This window comes from Toxotes jaculatrix, chromosome 21, assembly GCF_017976425.1.
Source record: "Toxotes jaculatrix isolate fToxJac2 chromosome 21, fToxJac2.pri, whole genome shotgun sequence".
Taxonomy (NCBI): Eukaryota; Metazoa; Chordata; class Actinopteri; family Toxotidae; genus Toxotes; species Toxotes jaculatrix.
Genome location: NC_054414.1, coordinates 17,261,697 through 17,288,057, shown reverse-complemented (window position 1 = coordinate 17,288,057; position 26,361 = coordinate 17,261,697). Strand labels below are relative to the sequence as shown.

Below are 26,361 nucleotides of genomic sequence, written 5' to 3'. Positions count from 1 at the left end.
ATAAATAATCCAGGTTGCCATTGGAGAAAATTACAAGCCAGATAAAGCACCTGAACAAATAAACTTAAGGACTCTTATTTCTCCATGTACCACAGACAGCTCTTAAATTCTGTCTTTTTTTTTTTTAATTAAAAACAGTACGTTTGTTCAAGAAATGTACAGCATGAAAATATACATTTAATGTCTTCATACAAATATTGTGGATTATAAAATTATACCGAGGAACCAGAACAAACATCCACACAAACGTTAATATACAGGCATTGTATCTGTATTGTGGGAGCAAAATATAATGTGTGTGTGACATTGCTTTGGTCTATTCACAGTGGCTATGTTTTTATTTTTTTGGAGATGGACAGACATCTCTGGAAGAAATCCTTATACTTCATGATTTGTCAGGGTTATTTACAGCGGAGTATAATTCAGTCAGCAGTGACAGAGGAACAAAAAGCGTCCCCTCGTAGTGTAGGGAAGTAAATATGCATGAAACAGATCCTCTGCTTTAACGGTTGGTGGATAAACAGTCATAGTTCAAGCAGTTTGACTTTACACCAGAACACCTGTCATTCAGTGCATGATTTCACCGTCTCACTGATGACCCTAAGGTATTTTCTCTAATTATTAGATACAAGAGCCAAAATGATTGTGCTTTAGTATTAATTGTATTTACTTTTCTGTTTTACTGGAAAAACAGATTAAATTTAAGTATAGTTTTGGCCTTTTATATAAGCATATTACCAGGACTGAAGTTAAAACAGTAGGAGTGGGCGACATGAGGATGCAGTAAATACCATGAGACACTATAAGATGTCAAAGATTTGACTTTATCAAACTGTTTATACTGACATCTGAAGCCCAAACAGGCTCTCGACAGATACCCCTGCACCTGATGAAAAGCAAATTTTGAAAACATTTTACTTTTCCTAATGTAATAAAGGAGACATCTTAAAGGGAGGTTTACAGAGCTGTCAACCACAGAACTGTTTTATGGCCAAATCTGGATTTTTACACGGTTTTGCATGGGTGTAATTATCTTATTTTGCTACGTATTTCAATCGTCTGATTCGCTAAAAGCCTTTACAGAAACAGTAAACATCCTTTAAATAACAACTTCTCAATAGGCCTTTTTCACCACATCACAGTAGGATAACACACATGTAAATAATAAAAGGAATGATGGCTCAATTTCTTGTAGCTGCTTTGGTTTCAGTTAAAACTCTAATTACAAGCAGCCGAGTGGGAAAAATTGCTCACATCAGCCTGCGACTTGTTGTTCAGAGAAATAAAGGACAACAGACCCATCGTTAATGTTATTAGCAACACCTGTGCTTTTCAAGTGAAATAACCTGCTGTGAAAAAGACCGATTTGTTTTCCAGAACATTTACTATATTACAATAAAAAGTGTAACGCATTATAAAATGATATCGCCCGCTCCTACGCTCAGGGAAACGTGATAGAATCCAGTCTTCTGATGTCAGATGATAGTTTGACAAAGCTTCTGTTAAAGATGAGTCAGATCATCTGTGTGTGAGAGAAAAGAAAGAGAAAAGCTGACATGCACTGGATGTAAGGTGTTATGGTGGTGTTTGTTCCAGTTTAATTACACTGTACAGATGTTCATGAGATCATTTCCAACCCCTATATTAACTTGGGACAAACTGTCCAGGATATGAGAGTAGAATTTAAACTTTGCTTTCCTTAAAGTGGACTTGATGTTAACAGTCCAGACACATTTAAGTCTGTGCTCACAGTTATGAAAACATCAAATCTGAGCCATATAAGGTTGAAAAAGGGGTTTGTGTTTTTTTTTTGGTGTTTGCCCCAACTTAATATTTCCTCCTGCTTCTCTTGTGAGAAGGAAGCAGACATATTTTGGGAACATCTGCTGTTTACATGTGGGTCATGATGCAGTTTACATAAATGCTTGAGTAGTTCTGAGAAAAAAACAAAAACAAACAATAACATAATTCTCTCCAAATCACTTAGAGCGAAGCCACCGTCATTAGCACCTCCTACTGATTCACTCACTGTCATGACACGCTGAATGTGTGGTATCCCACATTCGCTGTCATGTACCAACAGCGTGGGCTTCAGCTAAATTAACAGTGCTAATGAGAGCTGACTGCTAACAGAGTGGGAGTGTAGTGCTAAACCCAGCAGGGGGAGGAGGAGTCATCATCAACACAGGAGGAGGATGGTGAAAGGTTGGTGAAGTTACTCATACGCAACAAATCTCCCACTAACTGTGAGAACGGACCAGGACGCTGATGTTTAGTTAGTTAGTGCAAACACTAAGACATTAACAGAGGGGCAGAGGACCGAGGTGGCCTACTAACAACTAATACAGGTCACTGGCTTTTAAAGTGGGACTCCTTGGAGAATAGGCCGAGGCAGAACTAAAGTGTGGCTGATTGCAGATGTTTTTTGTTTGTTTTACAGCTGACAATAGTGCAAATCAAAAGATGGAGAGACACAAGGGTTAAATTTCTGTGGCCGCAATCTCATCAAAGTTAATCTCGTTGCCACTGCCCTCGTCGTCTTCTCTGTTCTCCAGTTCCTGACTGAGATCCTGCAGGAGCTGCTCCAGCTCTCGGTTCCTGCGATACATCTGCACATAGTTCTGCTGCAGCTGCTTCTGGTAGCGGATTACTTTGTCCTTCTCCTCCTGCCATATCCTGCGCTCCTCCTCGAAGCTTCCCATTTGCTGCTCGGCCCGCTGACGCTCGAAGGCCAGCTCAGCCTTCATCCTGTCCATCTGCACCTTCATGTTCTGCAGGGCCTCGGTGCTGCTCTGCCGCTGTGCCTTCGCCTCATCGCTTTCATAGGCGAGCAGGTGCTCCTCCGCCTCCTGGAACACCTGACACTGTCTGTTTCCTGGGCCCTGACTGGCCAAAGCATCTCTGAGATGAACCAGCTCTCCCTCAAGACGTCCTACCTTCTCTCTGAGCAGCTCCGCTTCGCTCTTGCGGCGCTGAAGCTCGTTTTCACACACCTCCAGCTCCAGGGTTCGTGTGCGGGTTGTGCCGTGAGCCTCCTGGAGCAGGACCTGGGTGTTTGTCAGCTCACCACGAGTTTCTCGGAGTTGACCCCGCAGTGAGACGATCTCCCCCACACGCTGAGCTAACTCTCCCTGCACCTCCTTCAGCTGCTGCTTCAGCAACGAGATTTCCCCCGACTTCTGACAGACCTGAGGGCAGAGGAACTAGGTGGATATTCAGTTCAGTAAAAAAAGATATTTCCTTACTACGGATGTTGGACAATTGTCGGGTTAAACTATGAGCACTTTGAGCCTCTGAAGCTGCATCTGCTTTACACCGTGATTTCTGTGTGTAACTTCACTGGTCTACAAAACCTCCACTGAACAGTATTTGAGTTTAACACAGTGACCAATGACGTTTGCATGACAGCGATCACGTTTCTCTGGTCAGTGGAAGCCTGTAACGGCAGCTTAATAATTAAAGAAGCTGTGAGGTGAAGCTCATATCATCCCTGTATGAGAAAGACAACAATGACCAGCCAGGATCAAAATCACTGAGCATCTAATACCTTTAGGCTGGAAGACATTACTCTTTGTGGCATGATTTAATTATTTCAAACAGCAGAGAAGATCAACTTTATTATTTATCTCTGTCTGGAGGACAGAGACAGGCTGTTCTGCTGGTCTGCTTGACTGATGATATCCATTCAAAGGCAGCATCTAATTTAAAGTTTGCCACACAAACAAACCCATGATTGTGTTGCCTGTCAGACTGCGACGAGGGCCACAAAAGAACATCATCCACATGACCTGTGGAGCTACATTTCGTCAACATTATCACATCCTGCATCAAATGAGATGAAGTGGACAAAAAGAAATAATTCAGATTGATGCTCTTAAGTGATACTGAGTTCACGGAGGGACAGGAAATGGGAAAATTTATAGCACTGTGATTAACTTTACAGCCCAAGCCTCTTTTTATTGTGGCCATTACTATTCTTCAATAAAATTTCAGCGTCTCCCAGCTGAATATGTGAGTCAGCTTTAGGAAACTGTAGTGCAGCTCACCTCCCACTTCGTCTCCTCCAGCCGAGGCCCCATTTGGATCTTCTCGTGCTCGTAGGAGGTGCAGCGCTCCTCCAGCTGCTCCCTCTCCTTCAGAAGCTGAGCAAAGTCCTCCTGCAGCTTCTTCTTCTCCTGCTGGAGCTGGTAAACCTGCAGCCATTCAGCCAAACAAAAACGATGAGTTCAGCAGAGTATATAGCTTTTAATTTTGGCAAAAGAGGGCACTGATAGTGGATCTGTTGTCGGTTTAAGAAGATACCCTGAATTCAGAGTCATCCAAAGAGAGAAAGTCAGACTGATGCAATCCTGATTTTATCCAGTAATTCAGTCTAATAGACCTGGAGATGAGATTGTTTTGCTGGTGTCACTGTGAAAAACAACCAGGCTTTTCTGTCAGATGTTCTCACCTGCAGCTGAAGCACCTGCTGGGCACGCTGGGCCTTCTGCGAGGCTACCTGCATCCTCGTGGCACAGCTCTGCCTCAGCTCCTCCAGCTCCAGTTCAAAGCGCTTCTGCTTCTCCTCATAAACCTGCGAGACAAGACAGAACAACATGAGACGATGCAAATGCAAATCCATTAGAATCCACAATACAAACCCCCCCCCCCCCCCCCCCCCCCCCACATGGCCCCTCATTAAAGCACGTTTGGAGTTTGTGTACCATCTGCCCACCTGACAAATTGCAGCTTCATTCTCATCCAGGTTGTCTCTGAGTTGCTGCAGCTCCAGCTCTCTCTCCCTCAGTTTGTCCTCCAGGTCCCTCACCACCCCTTCATAACCCTCCACAGGGCCGGGAGAGCGGCCGCTGGACCCACTGTCAGACAGAGGCTGCCCCCGGCCACTTATCGACCCAGAGCCTGTGCTCTTACTGGAGGACGAGCGCCCGCTGTCTGAGTTGGAGTGTCCGTGTGCACTGACTGACGGAGCGCTCTTCATGGGCTCCAGGTGGCCAGCAGAGGCGTCTCCTGACGCCAGGCTGTAGATGGCGCTGCTGTAAGGTGGCAGGCTGGAGAGGGAGTTGCGTCCAGAGTCGGACAGGGAGCAGGACTGGCTGCTACCCCGCCCCCCGCCACCGCTGCGTGCCCCGCTGTACGAGCTGCGTTTCTCAGAGCAGGAGGGCGACACCTCTCTGTGGGTGGGGCTGAGCAAGTTCAGGTTGTTTTGGCTTTCTGATACGTTGGCACAATGGCGAGGGGAGAGGTACTGCATGGAGGTACGACTCTTCGGAATGACAGGTTTGAAGGCAGTGGGCCGCAGCACTGTTTTCTCCATGTTCTAGAGGAGGAGAACGGGACCAATGTTGAGAGGAAGGTAGAACTGGGTGAAAAAATCTTTTCTGATGCAGAATTGAAACATTATACTTTTAAACATTATATTTTTTAAGAATAATAAATGAATGAAATGAATGTTTATCAGTAAACTCAAAATAATTTATAAGACTCACCTTCTCAAGTTTTCCTGACACAGGGATCAGTTTTGGAGGAGGTCCCCCCATATTCACACTCAGCCCTGATCCTTCTTTAGTCTCGTCCGCGTCACTCCCAGGGCTGGCAGGAATTATATGGTTCTCACTCCAGTCACCTACATAATCCTCATTCAGATAGGTGTAGTTCCCATTCCCGCTCTCCTTCTCCAGGCCCCTGCTGGACGTCGTGGAGCTCTGTTTCTTGAGCGGTGGGATGCTCTGCAGTAAGGGGTCCTGCGGGGACTCGCTGCCCAGACAGGAGGCACCTGGTGTGGGTCGTCGGACTCTTGCTCCCAGCTCAACACCAGAGCGGTGGTCCTGGTAGGGGCCGGGGCGGGTGGCTATGAGGCTGCTGACAGAGCCCATAGGATCCAGAGTGGAAGGTGGTGGAGCGTTAATGGGGGGTGAAGGGCCAGAGGGGTGTCGTCTACGGGCTCCTCCACTGAGGCCTGGGTTGTGGGGCTCAGCAGATATAGGCAGAGCCTGAACCAGGGCCATGGTGGCAGCTCAGAGGGGTCACTTGCTCTGAGAGAGAAAAAATAACAAATATGTTTGCATATGTTTACACAGTTACTCTCATGCCAGACAATTCCAAGTCTTTTTTAAACTAAGTTTCAAGTCCTCAAGAACAACTTCAGTGTGACATCTCGTAACACCAAGTCTTAAGTCATTTGAGACAAGTAAAAGTCAAGTCTCAAGTCCTTCAGGACAAATCTCTAGTTGACTCTCAGCCACAGTCTCAACAGTGTTCCTAGCTGAAACTAAAACCTGCTGCTGCATTATCAAGGAAACCAAATACTGGCTCAAACGGTCAGTATGTGTGCTTTAAGATATCGATAAAACCAGATCCAGGCTTTTAAATCTCCACAGCTTGGTGCTTTCAAGGATTTTTTTTTATTTCAAAAACACACTCAGTGAGTGACAGAGGCAAAATAGAAATGACATACAGTAGACTGAAGCATAGAAATATCCCCCAAGACCATAGTGGCCCACACACAGAGAACCAGCACAGGCCATTCATTAAAGCCATTCAAGCAGCACAAACAGGGCTTGGGGCGTTCGGCTCGCGAGGCATGAGGCAGCAGGAGAAAAGGGACTCTTTTCATTTGAGATGTAAACTGGCTCCCAACATGCTGGTATTTTCCCTGACAGCAACAAAGGCTACTGTCTCCACACATCTTATCAGCCTTAGGAATAACTAAAAGTTTATAACTGTGGATAATACCTCCCAGCAGAAACACAGAGGAGAGGAGACAAGCTGAACTCGCTGTGATACTTCAGCTGCGGGCGCCGAAAGTTGCCGAGTAAATCTACAGTTCACAAAAATATATAGTTGGAGAAATAAAATAAAGAAATAAAGAATGTAGGAGGCACAAGAGCCGACACACTTACTTTTTCACCTCTTCACTCTCACAGCACTGGTGGTAAATATTGACACTGTAACCGGCACATACAAACTATGATATCAGCAATTTGTCCCGTGGACGTGTTGTGCGGAGAACAATGGCCAACAGGACGCATGATGATGAAGTCATGGTGCAGTGACAACACCACCGACAGCGGAGCCAGTTGTGCTCTAAAAACATCATCACGGTGAGTCACAGAGCATGAGGATGTCCAACTGACGGGTGTGTCCTGATCTTGAGTTTCAGGCTTGTCAAGCAAGTCAAGAAGATGTGAGTGAAGGATTTAAACAATGACAAGACTGTAGTTCACTGCGTCACTCGCACGTTTGCATTCTGACGGTGCATTCCTGCGATGCTGAAAAACAAAACCTGGGCCCGTATTTCTCAAAATGAAGATCAGTCAAAGATAAAAGTAAAAAATCCTTCACCTCTTCAGCTTGTGTTAATAAAAACTATTTATCAAACTTGATTTTGACTTAATAATATTCTTAAATGTAAGAGAGGTCTCTGTGATGATGATAATAATAAAAACACATTAGCTGGAGCAGTATAATCAAGAACAGAATAGTTTTAGTCTATTTGCATTTCATCACCTTTTCTTTTTTTTTCCTTTTGGTCTTTTATTTCAGCCCCGTGTGATACGAGCAGACATCACATGATCAATCATGTGATTACTTGGTCATACGTAGGAGGACGTCATTTGATAAATGACAAGCTGGTACTTCAGAGACTTGAGCATACTTAAGTTTGATCTGGGACCAGGACTTTTCCTCTTGATTCACCCTCTCTATAACCCTCTCCACCTCTCCATCAACACACTGATGATAAAAAAACCTGTGGAAGAAGGTGCAGAAGACTGTCCATATTGCCAGTTAGTGGGGAAGATGCCTAATAAGGTGAAGGAAGGGCTGACAGTAGACATGCTGGCCAGACACATTTCTAGCCTCCCCCGGCCAGGACAGGGCCATGCCAAGTCATTTTCCAACCTGCCAAGTTTACTGAGAGGCTACAAGGCTACTACTGCGATTTAACTGTGATTACCACACGTTAATTAGTGGCCTCGAACTCTGGCTGAGCCCTACTTAGACTCTGAGCAAGACAAATCTGGTCCTGCAATATGTTGTTATGATACATAAAAGCTGTGAAACTACAAAGAAATTAACCAGCATTGTGCTGTGATCCATACTGCAGCAGTATTCAACACATTTACTTTTATCTTGGAGCATCTTAAACAGCGTGCTTCCTGTCAAAGAAGTGGTGCAGCTTTAAGAAAAAAGAATTCATTGCTATTATTAGAGAGTCAAACGCACAGCAGAAAATCATCATCTAAAATCCATTTGCTCCATCCCTCATCAGAGAGGCTGCAAATGAGACCAGCAATGCTCTGCCCATTAATTCTCTTAGGTCATTCAGCTAATGCAGTTTGAAGCAGAGTTTACAATGTGTCTCCGTGTGCCTTTAAAAGATTCATACTGCATACTTCAATCGCTGCATCAGTGTCGTTCTGATGGAAAACTTAAGTTAATGGCAGCAGGAGCAGCATGTGGCGCTGGGGAGGCAGACTTAACGGACGCACTGAGCAGAGCCGGGAGGATTAATCTGATGTGATTTCTCTATGCACTGAGAAAAGCTAATTAGTCCATGACGATATTTATTACACATAATCCTGCTTGAATGACGGGGGATGAGACTGACAGCACTAACGTCTGGCTCGTTACAAACTGCAGCTGTCGGGAAAAAAAATCTTTTCCCTCAAAAATTATTTTTCAGCCCGAAACCACAGGAGATGAGCTCCAACCAGACTCAACAGGTGATCTGAGAGATAAGTTTCCTTCTGCTCGTTTTAATAGACAACAGTCACTGAGCTCACCTGGAGTTAAGTTCAGTAGGATGTTAAAACTTATTGATTATTGCTTTGTCTCTAAAACAGAGTCAATCATGAAAAAAGCCTGTTACGGTTTCCCTCAGACCAAGGTGACATTTGGCATGAATTAATTTAAACTATAGAGAGAAACTGCAAAGTTGTGGTTTGTGTGAAAACATGTACTTGCACCTTCTCAGAGAGTCTAAAGGCTCCCTCCGTGCAGTCGCTTTACTCAGATCAGTCTTTCAGGTCGGGGGGGGGGGGGGGGGGGGGTCCATCTGCTGCCTTCTAACTCTCTCCAGATAAGTGAATAAGCTCTAATCCCTCTGGACCCAAGATGACTGAAACTATGCAGAGACTCTACTAAGCAAAGCACAGGGGTCTCAAACTGCTTTTAAAGCCCCTGTCATGTTCATGGGGTCCTGGTTTCCCCTTTGTTGTCATAGTGACCAGGGCCTCAAACATTGGATAGGGGGAGTAGGGAAAAAGAGGGGAGGGGGTCAGAGGGCTGACAGGAAGGCCAGGACCCCTCCTTAGCATCTTAAAGCCTTCAGTTCTATAGCTCTGACAATCCTCCATACGCTCCCAGTCGGCCTAATGGAAGATAAATGCATATTAACAACTAATGACTGGCGGACAGATCCATGACAACCATGCAGAGGGGTGGATGGAGATAATATTCTTATTATGGTGTGTAAATGTACTTTACTATAGCTTGTACCCACCCCCATGATCTCTACAGTGTCAGCTGACTGGCTGTGAGCAGACTGTTTTTGTCTGGCAAAGCCCTTGAAGGTTTTAACGTCTCTGCCCTCAGTCGGGCAGCAGACAGACGGACTCGGTCGGTCAGTCACTCCTCCAGCCGGAGGAATGTGCGGGCACAACAGCTAATGAGAGTTTAGTATAAACATGGGCACAATGAGCACCGGTCAGTGTGTGGACGGGGCGATTCCACAGCCACGGTTTTTCTGATGTCTCATCCTTAACATGCCACAGCTTGGGGGAGGAAATTTAAAGTTATATTACTCCTGCGTCAAGCATTTTGCTATTTTGCTGTGTTGAGCCAACAGCAGCAGCTCTGGGGACCTACTGTCAAAACGAGGCTTCGAGTTTTATCTCCAAGTTTTGAGCACTGACAGTTTTATGGAATTATTTGTGTAGATAAAAGAAGCAGCACAGAAAAACTCTGCAACTGCAATTTTAACAATTTAATCAGTCTGAATGAAACTGTGCAAAACCGTAGAAACTAAAAGCAAGTACATTACAAGACGCACACTTGAGTTCACTGTCTTAACAGACTAAAAGTTACAGTTTGTCATTTTTTACAAAAACAACTATGGATGAACATTACTGTATGATGCATTTAGGGACTACAGCTTCAAATGTCAGGAGAGAGGAAATAAAAGTTTGGATCAAATCTTATCAGAATCCAGATATTTTATCTACTATAAACTTGTCCCAAAATGGACAGAGCTATCAGACCTCCACCTTCCTTTACAGACAGTGAGGTTTTATGTCTTGGGTAAAATGGGAGCCATAACACGGACGAGAAATCTATACGCTGGGATCAATACATTTAAAAACTCTTGCTGGGATTCCAGTCTACCATATCAGAGCTCACTGGGTATGAAATGTGAAACGGAGTCTGCAGTCTGCTCTGAACCAGACCGATGTCTGAGTTCACAATCACAGTGGTGTATTCATTACACACACAGCAGTAAGTGTAGATAGATTTCGATGACATTCATTGGCATGCAGAGGAACTTCTCCTCTCACTGCATCTGAGATTGGCTATTAAAAAAGCAAACAGTATAAAAGCCTTTTTATGGAGGCCGTATTACACAGATACAGTATACAAGGTTTGCTGGCCCTGCCCTGCAAGACTGCAACGTCACACAAACCTGCTTTGAGACAAACTGAAAGGGCCTGCACTAAATCCTTCTTTGTTCGTACCACACCATAAACACACATCCACAGCCACAGAGGTGAGAGTCTAAAAATATTCCCCACACCAGGTGAAGTGTTGGCTCAGGGAGGAAAAAAAACAACAACAACAGAAAGCTGCGTTATACTGGCCCTCATCTGAGAGCAACACCACCTCTGACTCAAGGATGATGTGGAGAGAAAGAAGCAAAGAGACAGAATAAAAAGTAAAGGAGGGTGACTCAGTTTTCAGCAGTCTGCTGAGGGAACAAACAAATGAGTCTGGAGATCCCCCCTCCTCCACTCTCCCATCTCTCTGTGCCCAAAACTTCTGAATCCCACTCTCTCTTTCTAACACCCCCCCTCCCCACCTCCTTATTCTTCCCCCTCTCTCCCTCTCTCTCTCTCTCTGGAAACTGGAACATAGAGGGAAAGTGTGACAACGCTATTTTAGTTCTGTAGACAACCTACCTTTCCACAGGCAGACACCTCACAGCCCTGACAGACCCCATAGTCACCGTGTCAAATGCTGATGTTCCCAGCAATTATTTCAATGTTGACATTTAATTTAATTGACTATTCAGTCAATTAAATGTCTGAAAATAGTGGCAAGTACACGAGGTGACATCTTCATCTTCCTCTTGCTTGATTTGTCCAAACAACCCAAAGATAATGAATTTACACAAACATAAAGTTTGATTAGAAAGTGAATGGTGTAATATGGACAAAGTGGTCCCATTACGCAAAAAGAAGCAGCAACACAGGATTTTCACATGAGGACCCGTTTGAATGATGCACTGATCACTGTCAATGATTAAACAGCATTGAAAGGCAGCAGAGGCCTCCACACAAACACAAACACACACACACACACAACAAAATGGTCAATTTACAGACGACTGACCAGTTATTACTGCACCAATTGTGCCATTTTTTCTTCTTATTAAGATCCAATAAACCTGCACAAGATTATTTACACATCTTTATGACTCTATAAGACAAACAGTGAATGAAACAGAAACTATGACCCAACATCCCCGTCACCTTGATTGCCAAAGCAATAAAGTCAACTTCCCTTTTTCTCCAACGTCCCTTCCCTCCGAGCTGCTTACCCCAGTTTGTTCCCTGCATTGCTGCCCTGCTGTCTGACCAGCTCCTCCTTATCATCCAGCCTCAGCTCCTTCAGCGTCTCAGGTTTAAGTCGGCACCAACACTCACTACGTTCCTGTTCTGCTGGCTCTGTTTCTGACCAATCCTCCTGAGGAAAACTTTTCTAACCCAAGGAGAAAAAAAAAGAAGGGGCAGCTCATTCTCAAGCCAAATGCCGCCAATGTGAATGGGAGCACAGTCCCCTCCCCATCCTCTCCTTCCCTCTCTCTCTCTCTTGTGCCCCCTCCTTTTCCCCCCTCCTCTCAGTCCAGCCTCTCTCTGACAGATACACCTCCTCTCTCCCTGCTCCACTCCTCCTCAACCATTTTCTTTGACCAAAGAAACTACACTCTGCAAAGTCCTCAGCTGCTTTTGTCAGGCTGTAAAAAGAGGAGAAAGGAGAGAGAAACAGAAAGCCAGGGAAAGGCAAGCTTGTCAGTTAAAGACCATTTTCCTCTCCCTGCCCATTTCTAAAAGAAAGTGGAACTGCCAGAGGATATCATCACTTTAAAACTGTCTGGATTTCCATTTGTTACAGATCAGCTTTCTTCATCTGTCAAAATCAAGTCTTCATTCAGGCACACTGAAAACAACAGCTGAAATAGATGTGAAAGAAAAGTGCAGGGATTCTGTTATAGCCCTGTAGGAGAAAGAGGTGAAACTGGTGGGAACGCTGTGATAAGATGGAGCATAAAAACAGCATCTTTATTAACCTTCACACTCTCCAGTCCTGCTTCTCATCTGCCAATCTGATCTAATAACACGAGGAGACACTAAGGCTAAAAAAAAGAATAAAAGTTAATTAGTGAACAAATGGCTAATTAAACAAAGCTTCACTCTGAATGAAAGAGGTAAACCTATCAAAGATCAGCACTGATATTCCAAGTCCCAGAGTTCAGTTTCACCACTGGAGGCAGCGAACGTGCATTAAAGCCAGACGTGAAGAAGACGAAGGACTTCTGTATCTGTTCACGGGAATGACAGAGAATTCCTAACGTCTAAGACATATCATCACATTGTGTTGTTTTAAAATGAGACTATGAATCACCGCTACACAATTCAACACACTCAGGAGTTTTAGCTGGCAGTCATGTTAGTTTCACCGTTAGCATTCGTATGAGCTGAAAGGCGCTAAAGATGCTGAGAGAGACTGCACGTTCTGTGCCGGCTCATTGCTATCAGCGACCACGCCACATTACATGTGGTTATTTGATCCACCATTAATAGAAAAATATTGATTTGTGCAGCTTATTCTCCAGCGACGGCGGCAGCCTTCTGCCTTTGCCTTGACCTGGAATCCACCATCTGGCCAAAATAAATGAAAAATAAAAAAGAAACAACAGGACAAGTTGGTGCAGCAGGAGCTCAGCTGCTCAGCTCCCAGATGAAGAGAGGGGTAAAGTGGGGTACGAGAAGTAGGCTATGCCCTGCCACCGCCTTAAACACACACAAACACAGATCTGTCCCTCTCCCTTTCTCTTTGCGACTCCCTCTCTCCCTGCTCCTATAACTGGGTCACACTGGTAGGCACCAAGGTTGTCCTTCAGGCAAGGCCAGGGAGGGAGTTCAAGGTCATTCTTGGTCACGTCTTAATGGGAGGTCTGGAGAACACTGAATGTGCCACAGGTCCTGTAAACCCCGTCCTGCTGCGGCCAAAGCAACAGAAACCACTCTCAGCTGGAGTCCAAGACTGGACGACAAACACCATCAATCAGCTGCCCAGAGGCCACCAGGCCTGGGATAAAGAGGCAGGCTGCAAATCACCTCTGTGAATGCCACCATTAACACTGCCTCTTTACAGGTTGGAGGGGAGGCTAACATGAGTCAGCCCCCTTTTTGAGGGAGTTGATTTACAGGCCCAAGCAGCAAAGTAAAATCAAGGTAAGTGCTGGTGTTGAAAAGATTTAAATATTTAACTCAGGTTCTGAACGCTTTTTTCTTGACTGCCACAGTAGCATTAGTTATATATATATTTTTTAAATTTTGATCACTATGGCTGTTAAAAATGGTATTAGATTGCATCCTCTGTGGTATTAAAAAAGGGTCTTAAAAAGTCTTAAATTTAATGTGGTGAACCCTGCAGAAATCCTGAAAATGACGACTCTGTGGCTTCCTTCTCCGTCTGCAGGATAGCCAAGGAAAAACCATGAGGGAAATTAAAGTAAAACACCAGTTAAAACAAATAATTCCAGTGTGGCTTTGCAGCAATGTTGGGTACATCTGTCTGGTGGTTTCTGGTTTATCCTCCTCAGCCATATAAAGTTTATTACCCTACAGAGATGCACAAAACATTTCAGAGTGCTGTCTGTGGGCCAGTTTTTGGCGAACATTGAAAGTGGCTCCTTAGAGGCCACAATTCTAGTTTATCTGTATCTATAGCAGATGCCCAGCAGGTGATCATCCATCATAGGCCGGGGTGCTGTCTCTCCACGGTCTATCAGCCTGCTTCCTTCTATATTTTCATAACAACGGCTCACGTCTGGGACCAGGAACCGACAGAAAGCTAGGCCATCCATCAGTGTCCGTGCTGCCTCTGCGTGGGGACATCACTCCCACTGGACACTGCAGCTAAAACTGGCCTCGACAAGCCGGCCATTTGGACCTCTTACTTCCAAAATAATCCACCACGGCACAAAGCAATCTCCGAACACCTCTGAAATAAAACTTAGTGCTTGGCAGGGGGTGGTTCATTAGTTTTAGACACAAATGAAGAGAGGGGAGGAAGAGAGACCTCTGTAGATTGAAATAACTACTCCTAGTAAGTCCCGTCATAAATCCACAGAAATGGGTTGGCTGTGTTGAGCTGGCAGGGACCCGACATAGCCACACTCTGATTTACTGTATAATGTGCCAGAGAGATTAGGGTTACGCCTCCAGCTCTGGAATTACAGCAAAACCCTATCCATGATTAAGATCTGCCGCTAACTCCCACACAGCAGTAATGTGTTAACATCCACACAAAGTAGAATACACACTGCTGTGCGTGTGGTATGCTGCAGCCACTTCTTTACATCAATAAAGTCTCGACCAGAAAGCAGAAAAAAAAGGGTTTGGTCTCAAATGAAAGCAGCAACCTTGTGTATGAAAACTCCTGCAGCAATCCAAGATCGTTTGAATAAAATGAACCTTCAAGGTCTGAGAAAGAGACGGTAGGTCCTGTTTCACGAATCAGAGAACAGCCAAACAGTTCAGAGTTCGCATTTGTTCAAATTTAAACCACATTTTGTCCTCAAGGCTCCACTTACCTTTCAATGACACCCTATCTTTAACTTCTGGGGGCCTTAAAGGAGCATGGGGTACAGGCCGGTCGAGCATCCCAGGAACTCACACCGGTGAACAGATCTTCATTATCTCCTCGTCTCTCTGTTCTCCCAGGCTGAGGGGATAAAGAGCAAAAAAATGCATGTTGTTGAATCAGCAGAGGCAAAGCAGCGAGGCTGCTCACACTGTAAGGAGCTGGAAAACCTGAAATGTGACAAGTGTGTTTATGGAAGTCAGCAAAGAAAGAGGAAAATCTGAGTCATGATGGCAAAAAAGCTTCACATGGAGGAAGGTTGAGACTGAGGGGATTTTCCATGTCAACACGAGTGAAGACCGAACCCAAAACTAGCAACCAGCTCACAAAACAACTATCCCATGGGTAAAGTAAAAACATTACTGTTCATGCTTTTGTGTTTGTGAATCACCACAAAGTTTGTGGGTTTTCCCAAAAAGATTGTCATTTTCTCACATGGGGCTTAAACTTAAAAGACAAACGCACTTTGTAAGAGGAAACATCAAAACATGTTTTACATACATGAAAGAAGAAAAAAGTTGATAAAACAGATTCTGGGTCGGCTTCTACACTGACATCTAAAACAGACAAAAAGATGAGAAGCACACTGCCACCATCTGGAAAGAAGCACAGTCCATCTGCAGTTCATTAAACTGGTGTATCAGTGGCACAGAAGTATTTACGTTTGGAGCAGAAGAGCATGAGAAAAGACAATGAAAAGTGCCAGAGCTGAGCAGAGCAGGCAGCTATTATATCAGTCTGAGTATTCACAGGCTGCTGAGCATTCATATGGCTGCAAAATATTATCCTCTTTAATCAAACTTCAGTTTTGCAGGTTTCAGTCTCCTGATTCCAAACCAGTTTTTCAGAGTGCAATTTGTTTCCTTGTGTTAAAGTGTAATTGTATTTTATAAACAAGATGTTCATTAAACCACACAAGGAACAGACCAGTATCTTTATTTTTTATACTCATATATAAAAAAATAAAATGTGGACAACACCAACATCAGACTGTGCAGTGCTGTGGTGGAGCTGAAACAGAGTGAGAGTGGGGTTGTCACTAACTGGTTAATGTGCATCCTGTTTTATCAGCAGGATCAGGGATGTTTGCTAAATTTAACGTTACCAAACCGCCTGCAGGGCAACTGCAACTGTACAGGCTTTATCCTTCAGCTCCTCCATCTGTGCCTAACATACTGTAGTAGTATGTTACAGATGGAAGTGCTGAGGAGACTGTGGCTTCCCACATGTAATGCAGTTCAATCCAGATGGCTTTAAGACGGCTTCATAATGTTGAACTGTGATAGTGCCAAGCCAGAGAGTATGACTGTTTATTTTAAAGGCTGACAATCGACCTACAGATCACAAACAGGTGTTCACTTAAGAGGGCTGCTCCTCTCACCTGCTACTCCACACTGAAAGAGATAATAATTAAAGAAGAACAAACAGCAGAGGGAGAGATTCAGAAAGAGGTGCATGTGCACTGGATGAAAAGAGAGCAGAGGGCAGCGCAGCGATTAGCATTTCATTCCATTATTCATCTGCTGAACAGGCACCTTCAAAGACAGCTGTCAATATCGCGAGACCTCACTGTGACCTGGTAACTGACCCACAAGTCAATCAGCAATCAATGAAGTGGAGGAGTAAAGATGAGGAGTTACTTGTTCATCAGAAAGTGGAGCCATGTTCTTTGTGAGAATGAGGCGACGTAAATGGATTTATGCAACTTAACCCTTCACAGAAAATCACTTTGAAGTGGACGTGGGCTGCTTTCACGACAGATCAAAGCAGGTGATGCACATGCAGACACCTGCAGTGAATAGAGGTTCTTCTGAATGAACAGGTAACAAGGTGCCATTACAAGTGTAAATAAGGTTTTATTTCCACATTAAAAGCTTCTTCACAGTATCCTGTAAATCTGCCCCTTCCTGCCCTTTAGCTTTCCAGTTCCTTGTTTTCTCACACTTTTCAGAATTCTCGAGACTTTGGTGCATCCCAAGCAATCAGCGTTCATCCAAGGGTATTGAGGGCACATTCAAAGACAGTTTATATCTTCTAAAATCTGACACTGGTGATAGACAGATGACAGATTAAAGAAATAAGAACACAGATTAAGGTTTAATCTGTGGGAGGACCAACAATCGCCCAGCTATCCAAAAAAAAAAAAAAAAGAAAAGAAAAAAGCAACAGGGAAAAAGAAGCCTAGCAGTTTGGTCAGGTGGCCTCAAATTCCAGTATCCCACAGGGAAAACGTAAGAATTAGCTGCTACCTGGGTAATATTTTCACAGCTATTTGACATCATTAAAAGCAAGGATTAGTTTAATTACACAACTTGTTGTCGACTGTTTGTCGACAAAACACCAGTGACTTGTGGTAACTTGGGCATTTGTAATCCTTTTGAATGGCATGTGATACTTGGCTGTTACCTGAGCTGTGGATTGTGTTCTCAACATAATCTGTGAGGCCTTGTTTTATATTTATGCCATTTGCCTTTGTTCATTTTAAAGGTTTTATTTTGTATTTATTGCCTGTTTTTTTTTTTTGGTGCATCACTTTAAAAAGCTGATATGACATGAAGTTGAACAATAACATTTAACTTTTAAGCGAATAAATGCTCCTACATGTTCATCAGCGAGTCACTAACTTTACTGGTCTGCAGTTACTGGACCATCAGTGTGAGAGTACAATCAGAGTTTAGAGCTCTTTCACTGAAAACAGCAGCAGGAAATGACGCTCATGTTTTTATATTAACAACGGATCTCACCGTCGTGCGATCCATTGTTAATATAAAAACACTGGCTTACACTCACCTCAACTATTAAATGTTTTTTCAAACAAAAGGCTGCTCAGAAATTAGAATAATCGTAGCAGAACATGTAGAACATCATGGTACAAAGACACCAAGATATCGTAAATCATACAAAATAACCAGTTGCTGATTTATAGCATGATAACATTCGTTAACATTCAGCATTAGTGTGTGCAGCTGTGTATGTTTAGGCCTGGGACCCGGATGCCACCACGGAATGCGGTAATTTTACAGCTACACTGTGCAGAGGTTAGGAGGTTACATTAAATAGGAGGGGTGCAGGAAATAAGTTGAGATACCCATTGGGAAGGGCAGTGTAATAGAGGAGAAGTAATGAGGATAAATGAGGTTCTGAATTTGCCAGGCTCTCAGGCACGCACACACAAAAGCATGTGAACACACACACATGCAAACACACATACACAAGGCCAACGGACTATTAAAGAACAGGGTGGCGGCCCGCCTCTTCCTTATCCAAACACCGCCACCCCACAGCACTTAGGTTTATTATTCTAATGCTCAGCCGTGTGTTGAAGGTTTCAGGCACGTTAACAAACTCAATAAGAGACAGTGGGAACAACACGTCCCGAACAAAGGCTATTCATAGAATAGGGAAGTGGTGTGGCATAAAGACAGATCATACAGCCAGACGTGTTGACAGTCTGGATATGTGAGACAATGCTAAAACGCACAGCAGACTAACTGAAAACATTCGATTCATTTTCATTTGACAGCTGCTTGCTTTTACACAGCCGTGGTCAAGAAGATAATAACAGCATAAACGTGGGGAATGAAGCAGTTTGTTAGAGAAGATTGGAAGATTTGTGTTTAGAAATTCTGAAATCACACAGCTGTTTATTTAAAAAGGATAAAATGGGCAGAGAGTGGGACGTGAGCACACTGGGGAAAAACTGGCACGTCTGCCTTGTTTGGACAGCGAGAAGATGGGCCACATGGAAAGCATCACATTCCATCTTCAACAGCACAAAATCTCTGTATTTTCACAGACGTCCTCGTCTAGGATCATCGAGGCCAAACCTCAAACACCCTCCTACATTTTAGAAACCTACCGAGAAAACTCCATTCATTTCTACTGTCCTGTGAGCAGTGAGGGACTGAGGATGAGGAGGAGGAAACAAGGATGACCAGGAGTGCAGCTGTAAGTGAAGAGGTGGTGTCTGAAGCAATATTGTTCAGAAACCACATTTTTATGACTAAAATGTTGAAGTGAAATGTAATATTTCAGGTATATGTGTGTAAAACAAACGCTTCATTCTAAATGACTGATTCTGATTCTGATTATCAGAAACATCAGAATTTGAACCAACTGTGATCCGGGCCTCGCCTCAGCCCAGAACTCGGTGTTGGTGGAAAGGGGCTATCAGAGTGCGCGGGCAGGACTGACGGTTCTCCACACTCATTACTTCAGATCCACTTCCCCTCCGCCTGCGTGAGCCCTTATGCAACACTGTGATGCGGCTACTGCCCGACCGTGCATCCCACCACCCACGCACCCTCGTTCTGCCCCACCACCTCTTCACCTCTCGGCCTCCCACCACGTGGCCACGCCCTCCACTCAAAAGCCTTCACTTCAGTACTGTTTGACAGAGATGAGTCTTTTGCACACACATTATTTCTTACTTGTGTCTTGTATGTATCAGTATGAGAGTGTGTCTCTGTGTTGTCCATCTCATGGCCTCCCAGCAGGAGAATAATCAGGCCAGAAATCACACAGAGAGTGAGGAGAAATGTATTTAAAAATATCCAAACAACCAACCTCAGGGAGGGGTCGCCCCACTTACATAAGTCCAGCTACATACTCTACCTCCAGCTGCAAGAAAACCAAACGAAGACGAAAAGGGGAAGAGATGGAGGCACAGAGCGGTTAAAGTGGTATTTTAAGATTTACTTTTCTGGGCAGCTTGGACAAAACTGACAAAACAAGACTGATGTCCTAGCTCCAAACTTCAGAAAGGACAAAGGGTGAAATATTACTCTGGGTTATGAGTTTCAAAATGAAAAAAATGAAAAAGGCATGTTTGGTATTTGAGCATTTATGAAAACCTGTCAAGAAAAAAAAAAAAAGAAAAACGTGACCTTGTTGGGTGAAAGTGAACAAAAGGAGGAAATGAGACTGAAACAAAGGACAGAAGAGATTTAAACGTAAAGGAATATTGTGATTCTCCACAATTTAAGATATTTATATTATGATAGATTTATCTGTCTGTATTTTAGGAACACAGCAACATGGCTGGAGCTGCAGTGGTTAGTGTATGACACGATGTAAACTACTTTATTTCAAGTTGAAAACTAAGTTAAAAAAAAATCAGTAATCTCACAACAGCTCTCAATAGCTCGGCAGCCACGTATGAAGATTTCACTTGTGAAGTATTTCTGTGTCTTTTAGGCAGTAACATATTTACATTTCTCAGTTCATGTATTTTGCTCCATCTGACTTCATTTTAGCAAAATTGCCTACCTAACACCTAAGCACTAATAAATGGGACTTTTATTTGCAGCAGATGGACAGGATATAAGGTTGTGGTTTGTTTGTTTGTTTGTTTTGGATATGATATACAACTCCATCTCCAACTGCTGACCCGTCGGTCTGTTTTCAGTTTCTGTGTTTTCTCACGCTCCTAACCCCAGTCTGTGAGAAAGGCTGTGGGCTACACCACAGTCAGGGAGTGTGCGGTGGATTACAGCAGGATACCAGGCAGCTGACACAGCTGAAGAGTAAGTGAGTGGGAATATGAGTGGTAGTGAGAGAGTGTGAAAGCAACGAGGGAACAGAAGACGTGAAAAAGGGAGAAGTGGGAGTCAGAGAGGCAGCAGGCCTGCACTGTACATCAGCACATATGGGCCTCCCTGCAGCAGCTGTGAATGCCATGATCACACTAACTACCACTGCCAATCACAGCTGCTCATGGGAACAGGGCATGTTGTTTTTCAAGCTTTCTTTTTTTTTCTTTTTTTTTTAGAGCACAGACTCATCCACAAGTGACAACAGATGATGCAACACACTACACGTACAGGCTGTGTAAAATACTCTCCTGATACGACTTGATTCTGGTGTAAGCTCAGACTCGGGAACGAGGCCAAACAACAAAATCGTGCCTGCATCCTCCGTCTGACTCCGATGCCCGAATCCATGTAATCCGACCTGTTACACTGTGCTTCTCTTTCCAATCAGAAGAATATTTTACCAGTTTGAGATACAGACAAAGCTAAGAGACCACAGCCATGCTGGTGGCTCTGTGAGGCTGTGTTGCTATGAACCACAAAGTACAGCTGAGGCCTCCCTCCTAAGGACACTTTTTCCCTCAATCACTAAGCGATTTCAATAGCGGTGACTTTGCTGTGAAGGCAGCAAAGTCCAGTCATCCTGGCATCTTATCACGTCTGTTTACGAAACAGTAAATCAAATCAGTACTGCAGCGACTCCTCGGGACCCACTCACAGAGTGGCTGCAGGAAAAGATGCAGCAGCGTGGGTCGAGTCTGAAAAGCAGCAGACAGAGATTAAGAAAGCGAGTGTGGTTACAGTGATTGGGCAAAGAGACACAAGAGAGGTCCAATCGCTATTTCTGTACACAGCATATTAGAAATTTACAGTTTTTTTATTATTTCACAGTCATCAGTATTCAGGCGATGAACACTGGAGTGTTTGTAGAATAAAAAGCAGCACTAGTGGCGTCACCTACACTTTGAGTCATGTTCGGATATAAAATAACCCTGAATTTTCTCAATGCAGCGAGTAATCTGTGATGACAGCACTCTGCTGCACCCACTAATGTTGTAGAAATCAACTGTTATTATGCAGAATCTGATTAATAAAATGAAAGTCATTGTAATTTTAGAATTATGTTATGATGCAACAGACAGAAATGGAAAAGGACTCACCAAAATAAATCATGACTTACATGAAGCATGTGACTTGAACGTTCACTGAACAGACTGAAAACATCAGACGTGAACCTGAACCCGAAGCAGCTACATGAAGTTCAGCCATCATTCATTTTATTATCTACAGCTGTGATTTTCTTACTGTGATGTGAAAAAAGGAAAATGTTCTGCTGTGTCACTTCAGATTCAAACAGACAAACATCATCAACATCGATCCACTGTGAAACTGTACAGAACACAAACTGTAGTTTCTTCTTTTTGGAGGTTTTTGGAGTTTTTATACAGAGATGAACATTCAAAAGAACTTTGAGTCAAACTCAAACAACTTTTGGCAAAAGTGTTGGAAAAGGCACAAGAATGTGGACCAGTACTAAGGAAATCAGTTTTAAAATACGGATAGTGGTTTGGTACCATGGTTCATTTGCATTGAAATGGGACCATTAATCAAAGCACTAGGAAAGGAGGTGACAAAATATGGCGATTTGGGAGGTAAAAGATGTCTACAGATAATGGCCGCTGTGCCCTGCACCTGAAAAGTGGGACAAAGAAAGAGCTCACGAGGTCTCATCAAAGAAAACTAAGTGGGAAGTCTATGTGTGTGTGTCTGTGTGTGGGGACACACCCAGACGTAACCTGCTCAGGTAAAGACAAACACTCAGCTCTGGATTTAACCAGGAAAGGAAGGAAAAAACAGAGACCTGACCCAGGCTCAGATCCCTGAGCTCAGATCCCTGAGCCTGGGAATGGGTCAGATCCCTGAGCCCCTGCCTCTCAATGCCCTCAGACAGCTGTGCAGTCCAGCTGTGTGCAAAACTCAGAGCTGGCTAAGAATACCAAACCAATCCTGGGGACAAGATAAGGTCACAAGCCCTGTAGAAAATCTGGATTAAAGCTGGAAAATATTTCAGTGTAACATTTTGATATGAGACTTAATAGATGTCTGGGACCTTAGATATCAAAACACTGTATTATATAAATAGATTAAAAGATTCCCTGTAGAGTGTTTGACCACTAGTGGTGCCATGGAGCAATGTTCTGATGAGCGAGTTTGTTGGTATCTCATGTTAAAATCAACAGAAAAATAATCACCAACTACATCTGTAATGAATTACTAAGTAAAAACAACAAAATGCCAGTCTTCACCTTCTTTAATCTGAGGGTTTGGATTTTCTCTCACTATAAACTGAATTTGGACACAAGACATTTGAAGGTGTCACACTGGAAACATTTCAAGTAAACATACAGTGTGTTTTGGTGAGAAACACTGAATGTAAATATTACTGTGTTACCTATCAGGGTTTTCAGACACCCATGTGACCCAGCAGACCAGGGTCAACGAGTTTTTTAAAAAAAAATTAAACATACTATAGGTTACCACCGGATGAAGGTGGGATTTGTTTTTTGTGATTGACAGTCAGATCTGATACGAGCGAGCCCGTCACAGTAAAACCCTCCCATCATCCAGCCTAATCCACGCAGGTCCAGAGAAACATCAGAGACCAAATGAAAATCTACAGCTCTTAAACGGTTAAAGCCAACTGTGCTCTCTTTGTTTTGTCAACACACTGCGTGTCTTGTGGATTCAGCATATTGCCTGAGTTTTCTACAGCGTGTTGTGACACTACAGCAGATCCTTAACAACCTGCCAACTACGACATGCAATCTGCCATACAGCATACAGCCAGTCTTCCTTCAGCAGAGGAACCGTTTAAATTTAGGTACTTTAACCCAGTGTTCATTCTTTTGTCATCTTGAGACTAAACAGACATAAGCCTGTGGCCTTTTTTTGCGTCATGGCTCATTGTTTGAAAAGCCACACAGAGTCACAGAATCATTGTTTCAAACCGTTTTAAATACTGTGGTGTGGGAAACTGTGTAACATCACTAATTACAGAAAGCAACCAGCGACAGGAGAGTAAATTCAACACAATGGGACGCAACAAAAACAAAGAAGGCCACAAAACACTAAATCAGCATTTCACTTGGCATGATGGGCCCTCAGGAAAACTAAACACAACACAGTCCTCATGTTGCCTGACAGCTTCACACCCCCCACTGTGTTTCCATTGTTGTCTTGTCTTCTAAAGTTTCTCTCTTCTTATTTGTTCTTCAAGAAGACAGTTTGCATAAGCTCACACAAATAATAGAGGGACTTGACCTTCATCTTAAACAGCTCAAGGGCAATTTTCACAGCAGCAAGACAGAGAAGTGTCACTTACAAAACACATTAATCATCCAGCTCAACTAGAAACCAACAAGGTGTGCTGCTGCTGCAACAAATTTTAACTGCATATAGCAGCACATATTTAGCCTCAAGGCTGTCATTATACTTCAAAATTATATAATTACCACATGAAAAGGTGAAATGTATAGAGAGGTGAGATAATAATGGGCAGATTTATATTATATACATTATATTTCAGTCATTTAGACTTCTTTCTTTAGGCTGCGGGTTGAAACATGTTATATCTTCTCAAAGGTACTAAAAAAAAAAAAAAAAAAAAAATCCCACAGTTGCTAACACCCTGATTTGCTGATAAAGCAGTTCCCTCTGAAAATCTTCGATGGAAGCTTTCCATGGGCTCATAAAATCACTCGAGAATTTATCAATGCAAATAAACCGTGGCCTCCCGCTGTCACGGCTCCACACTCCACCACTCTCTGCACTGCTGAGGGAAGCACTTGACCTCTGCGTGCGTGTTTAGGCTGAGAAATATGAGTACAACGGCTGGAGTATACTGTCTTCTTTGTCATGGTGTCATCAACAAGGGTTTTTTTTTTACTACTTAATTGACAACTCTTGGGAATATTTTGCTATAAACACACCACAGAGCTGCTGTGCACATATGCGCCATAACTCCCTCTTGACAGACATCCAGTTTACCAACAAGCAGACATTTGTGTGTAAAACACTTTATTATATTCTTGTTTCCTCCCGTAGTGCATAAACTGTGGAGTTCTGGTCCCTCAGCGCACCTGGCAAAGCAATAACACCATGAAGAAAAAAATCCTCTGTCGAGCCAGAAGCGGCTGCAGACAGCGTCAGAGGGAGAATGCCATTCATTCTGAGAATTCACATATGTTATTGCTGCACCCCAGGGCAAGTAAACCAGTACTTGTCGACGTGAACCACTCTCACTTACAATACAAGCTTGAAAACAGATTATGGGTTGTGTTGTGCTGTCCCTGGAATCTAAAATCTGCCACCGTCCTCACAGACAATGTGTGGTGTGCTCAGCTTTGCTGCCACACAACATTTCAGGGAGCTCTTGAGTCCAAAAGAGGTTTAAAGTCTGGTTCATACCTGCAAACAGAGCTGGAATATAAACCCTATCTTGGTACTCCACTTGCACAAAGTCAGCACCGCATTCATTGTCTATGGAGCAGACCCAGATTTGAAATCCCAAATGATGTCCCCAAGTTTAAGGGTTTTCTTTGTAATTTCCAGCTCACCAACACAGAACAAACTGTCCTGGAACAGAAAAACAATATGTGCGTCTTAAATCACCGAGACAATAAAATGAACTGCTATAGACTTTACAACTGGGACAGCATGGAGCGCAGTCTGACACACATTCCTATAACAAGCACTTAAGTATTCATTATCCGAGCCTCTGAAAAAAATAAGATAAAAGCACAAAGATTTGTTTGGAGGAGATGGAGGAACAAGTCGAGCGGTCCGTGATAAGGAAATTGTTGATTTACGGTCCGGACTGAGGCTGAAGTTTGAGCAGGAAATGAGTCTGGATGTAATGTAGGAGGCACTTTGTTATGTCTAAACCCACTCAACCTGCCATGTCTGATGCACACGGTGATAAAAAGAAAAAAAAACCGGGGGGACTGCGGCGTTTAAAGGGGGCCACGGAGACTTCAGGGGCTTTTTGCGCTGTTAAATGATTTGTTTGGGAGGCTGAGTGTGTTTTTAGCTGAAGGCAGCTAATCAATTTAACCTTCGCACACCTGTGCGGCAGCAATGACGAACTTCATTTTTACACTTCACTTTCAAAAAGCAATAAAGTTACAGAAGCAACAACATGGACACACGTGTAGCTCTGTCTCCGAGAGACAATTCACACACACATTAGGTTATAGGTTTAAGTTACAGTGAATTAAATCCAGAGAGAGCCTACCGTGTACGGTGGAGCGGACCGCCGGGGACAGCTGCTCTGCTCGGTGAAGTCTGCAGAGAAAATCGGAATGCGACGGGCTTTTCCTTCCTTTTAAAACCGTCTTATCCTCAAACTCGTAACTTTACCGAGGTCTGTGTTGACAAAAGTACATGTTAACGTTCTTTCTTCCTCTCGTCCGCTTTTCTTCCTCTCGTGCAGAGCGCGTTTGTTGTTGTACGGAGGTCTGAACAGGCGCTGCTCGTGTTTTAGAGACCAGAGGTAAAGTGGCAAGGAAAAGACCTGATACATCCGGTCAGGGCTTTCAAAATAAGATAAACTAAAAACAAGGGGGGAAAAAACAAAAAATTGTCCCCTAATAGAGACACACGAAGTCAAAGTTTTGACTTTAATATA

General features: G+C 43.6%; 1 protein-coding gene across 3 annotated transcripts; it reads right to left on the bottom strand.

Moving 5' to 3' along the window:
* Positions 1-51: 51 nt before the first annotated feature.
* LOC121201198 (leucine zipper putative tumor suppressor 2 homolog) lies at positions 52-26,212 on the bottom strand. 3 transcript variants are annotated; one of them, XM_041066907.1, is made up of 7 exons: positions 25,969-26,212; positions 15,095-15,225; positions 5,487-6,032; positions 4,715-5,317; positions 4,451-4,573; positions 4,047-4,193; positions 52-3,188 (listed from the first exon to the last, which is right to left on the bottom strand). In XM_041066907.1, the coding sequence occupies exons 3-7, from the start codon at positions 6,003-6,005 to the stop codon at positions 2,481-2,483; spliced, it is 2,100 nt and encodes a 699-aa protein (XP_040922841.1). In that variant the 5' UTR covers positions 6,006-6,032; positions 15,095-15,225; positions 25,969-26,212; the 3' UTR covers positions 52-2,480. The 3 variants fall into 3 exon arrangements, with proteins under 3 accessions (XP_040922841.1, XP_040922839.1, XP_040922840.1); XM_041066905.1 differs by having other exon boundaries at positions 4,451-5,317; XM_041066906.1 differs by lacking the exons at positions 15,095-15,225; positions 25,969-26,212 and adding an exon at positions 6,900-7,035 and having other exon boundaries at positions 4,451-5,317.
* Between the last annotated feature and the right edge of the window lie 149 nt (positions 26,213-26,361).

What these genes read in the sequence shown, in the direction of transcription:
- LOC121201198 (XM_041066905.1), bottom strand. Translation starts at nt 6,005, where the DNA reads ATGGCCCTGGTTCAGGCTCTGCCTATATCTGCTGAGCCCCACAACCCA. An exon ending in TGTCAGGAAAACTTGAGAAG is followed by an intron (nt 5,318 to 5,486) that starts GTGAGTCTTATA and finishes CTCCTCCTCTAG; the next exon opens with AACATGGAGAAAACAGTGCT. An exon ending in TGGAGGAGACGAAGTGGGAG is followed by an intron (nt 3,189 to 4,046) that starts GTGAGCTGCACT and finishes CTCTGCCCTCAG; the next exon opens with GTCTGTCAGAAGTCGGGGGA.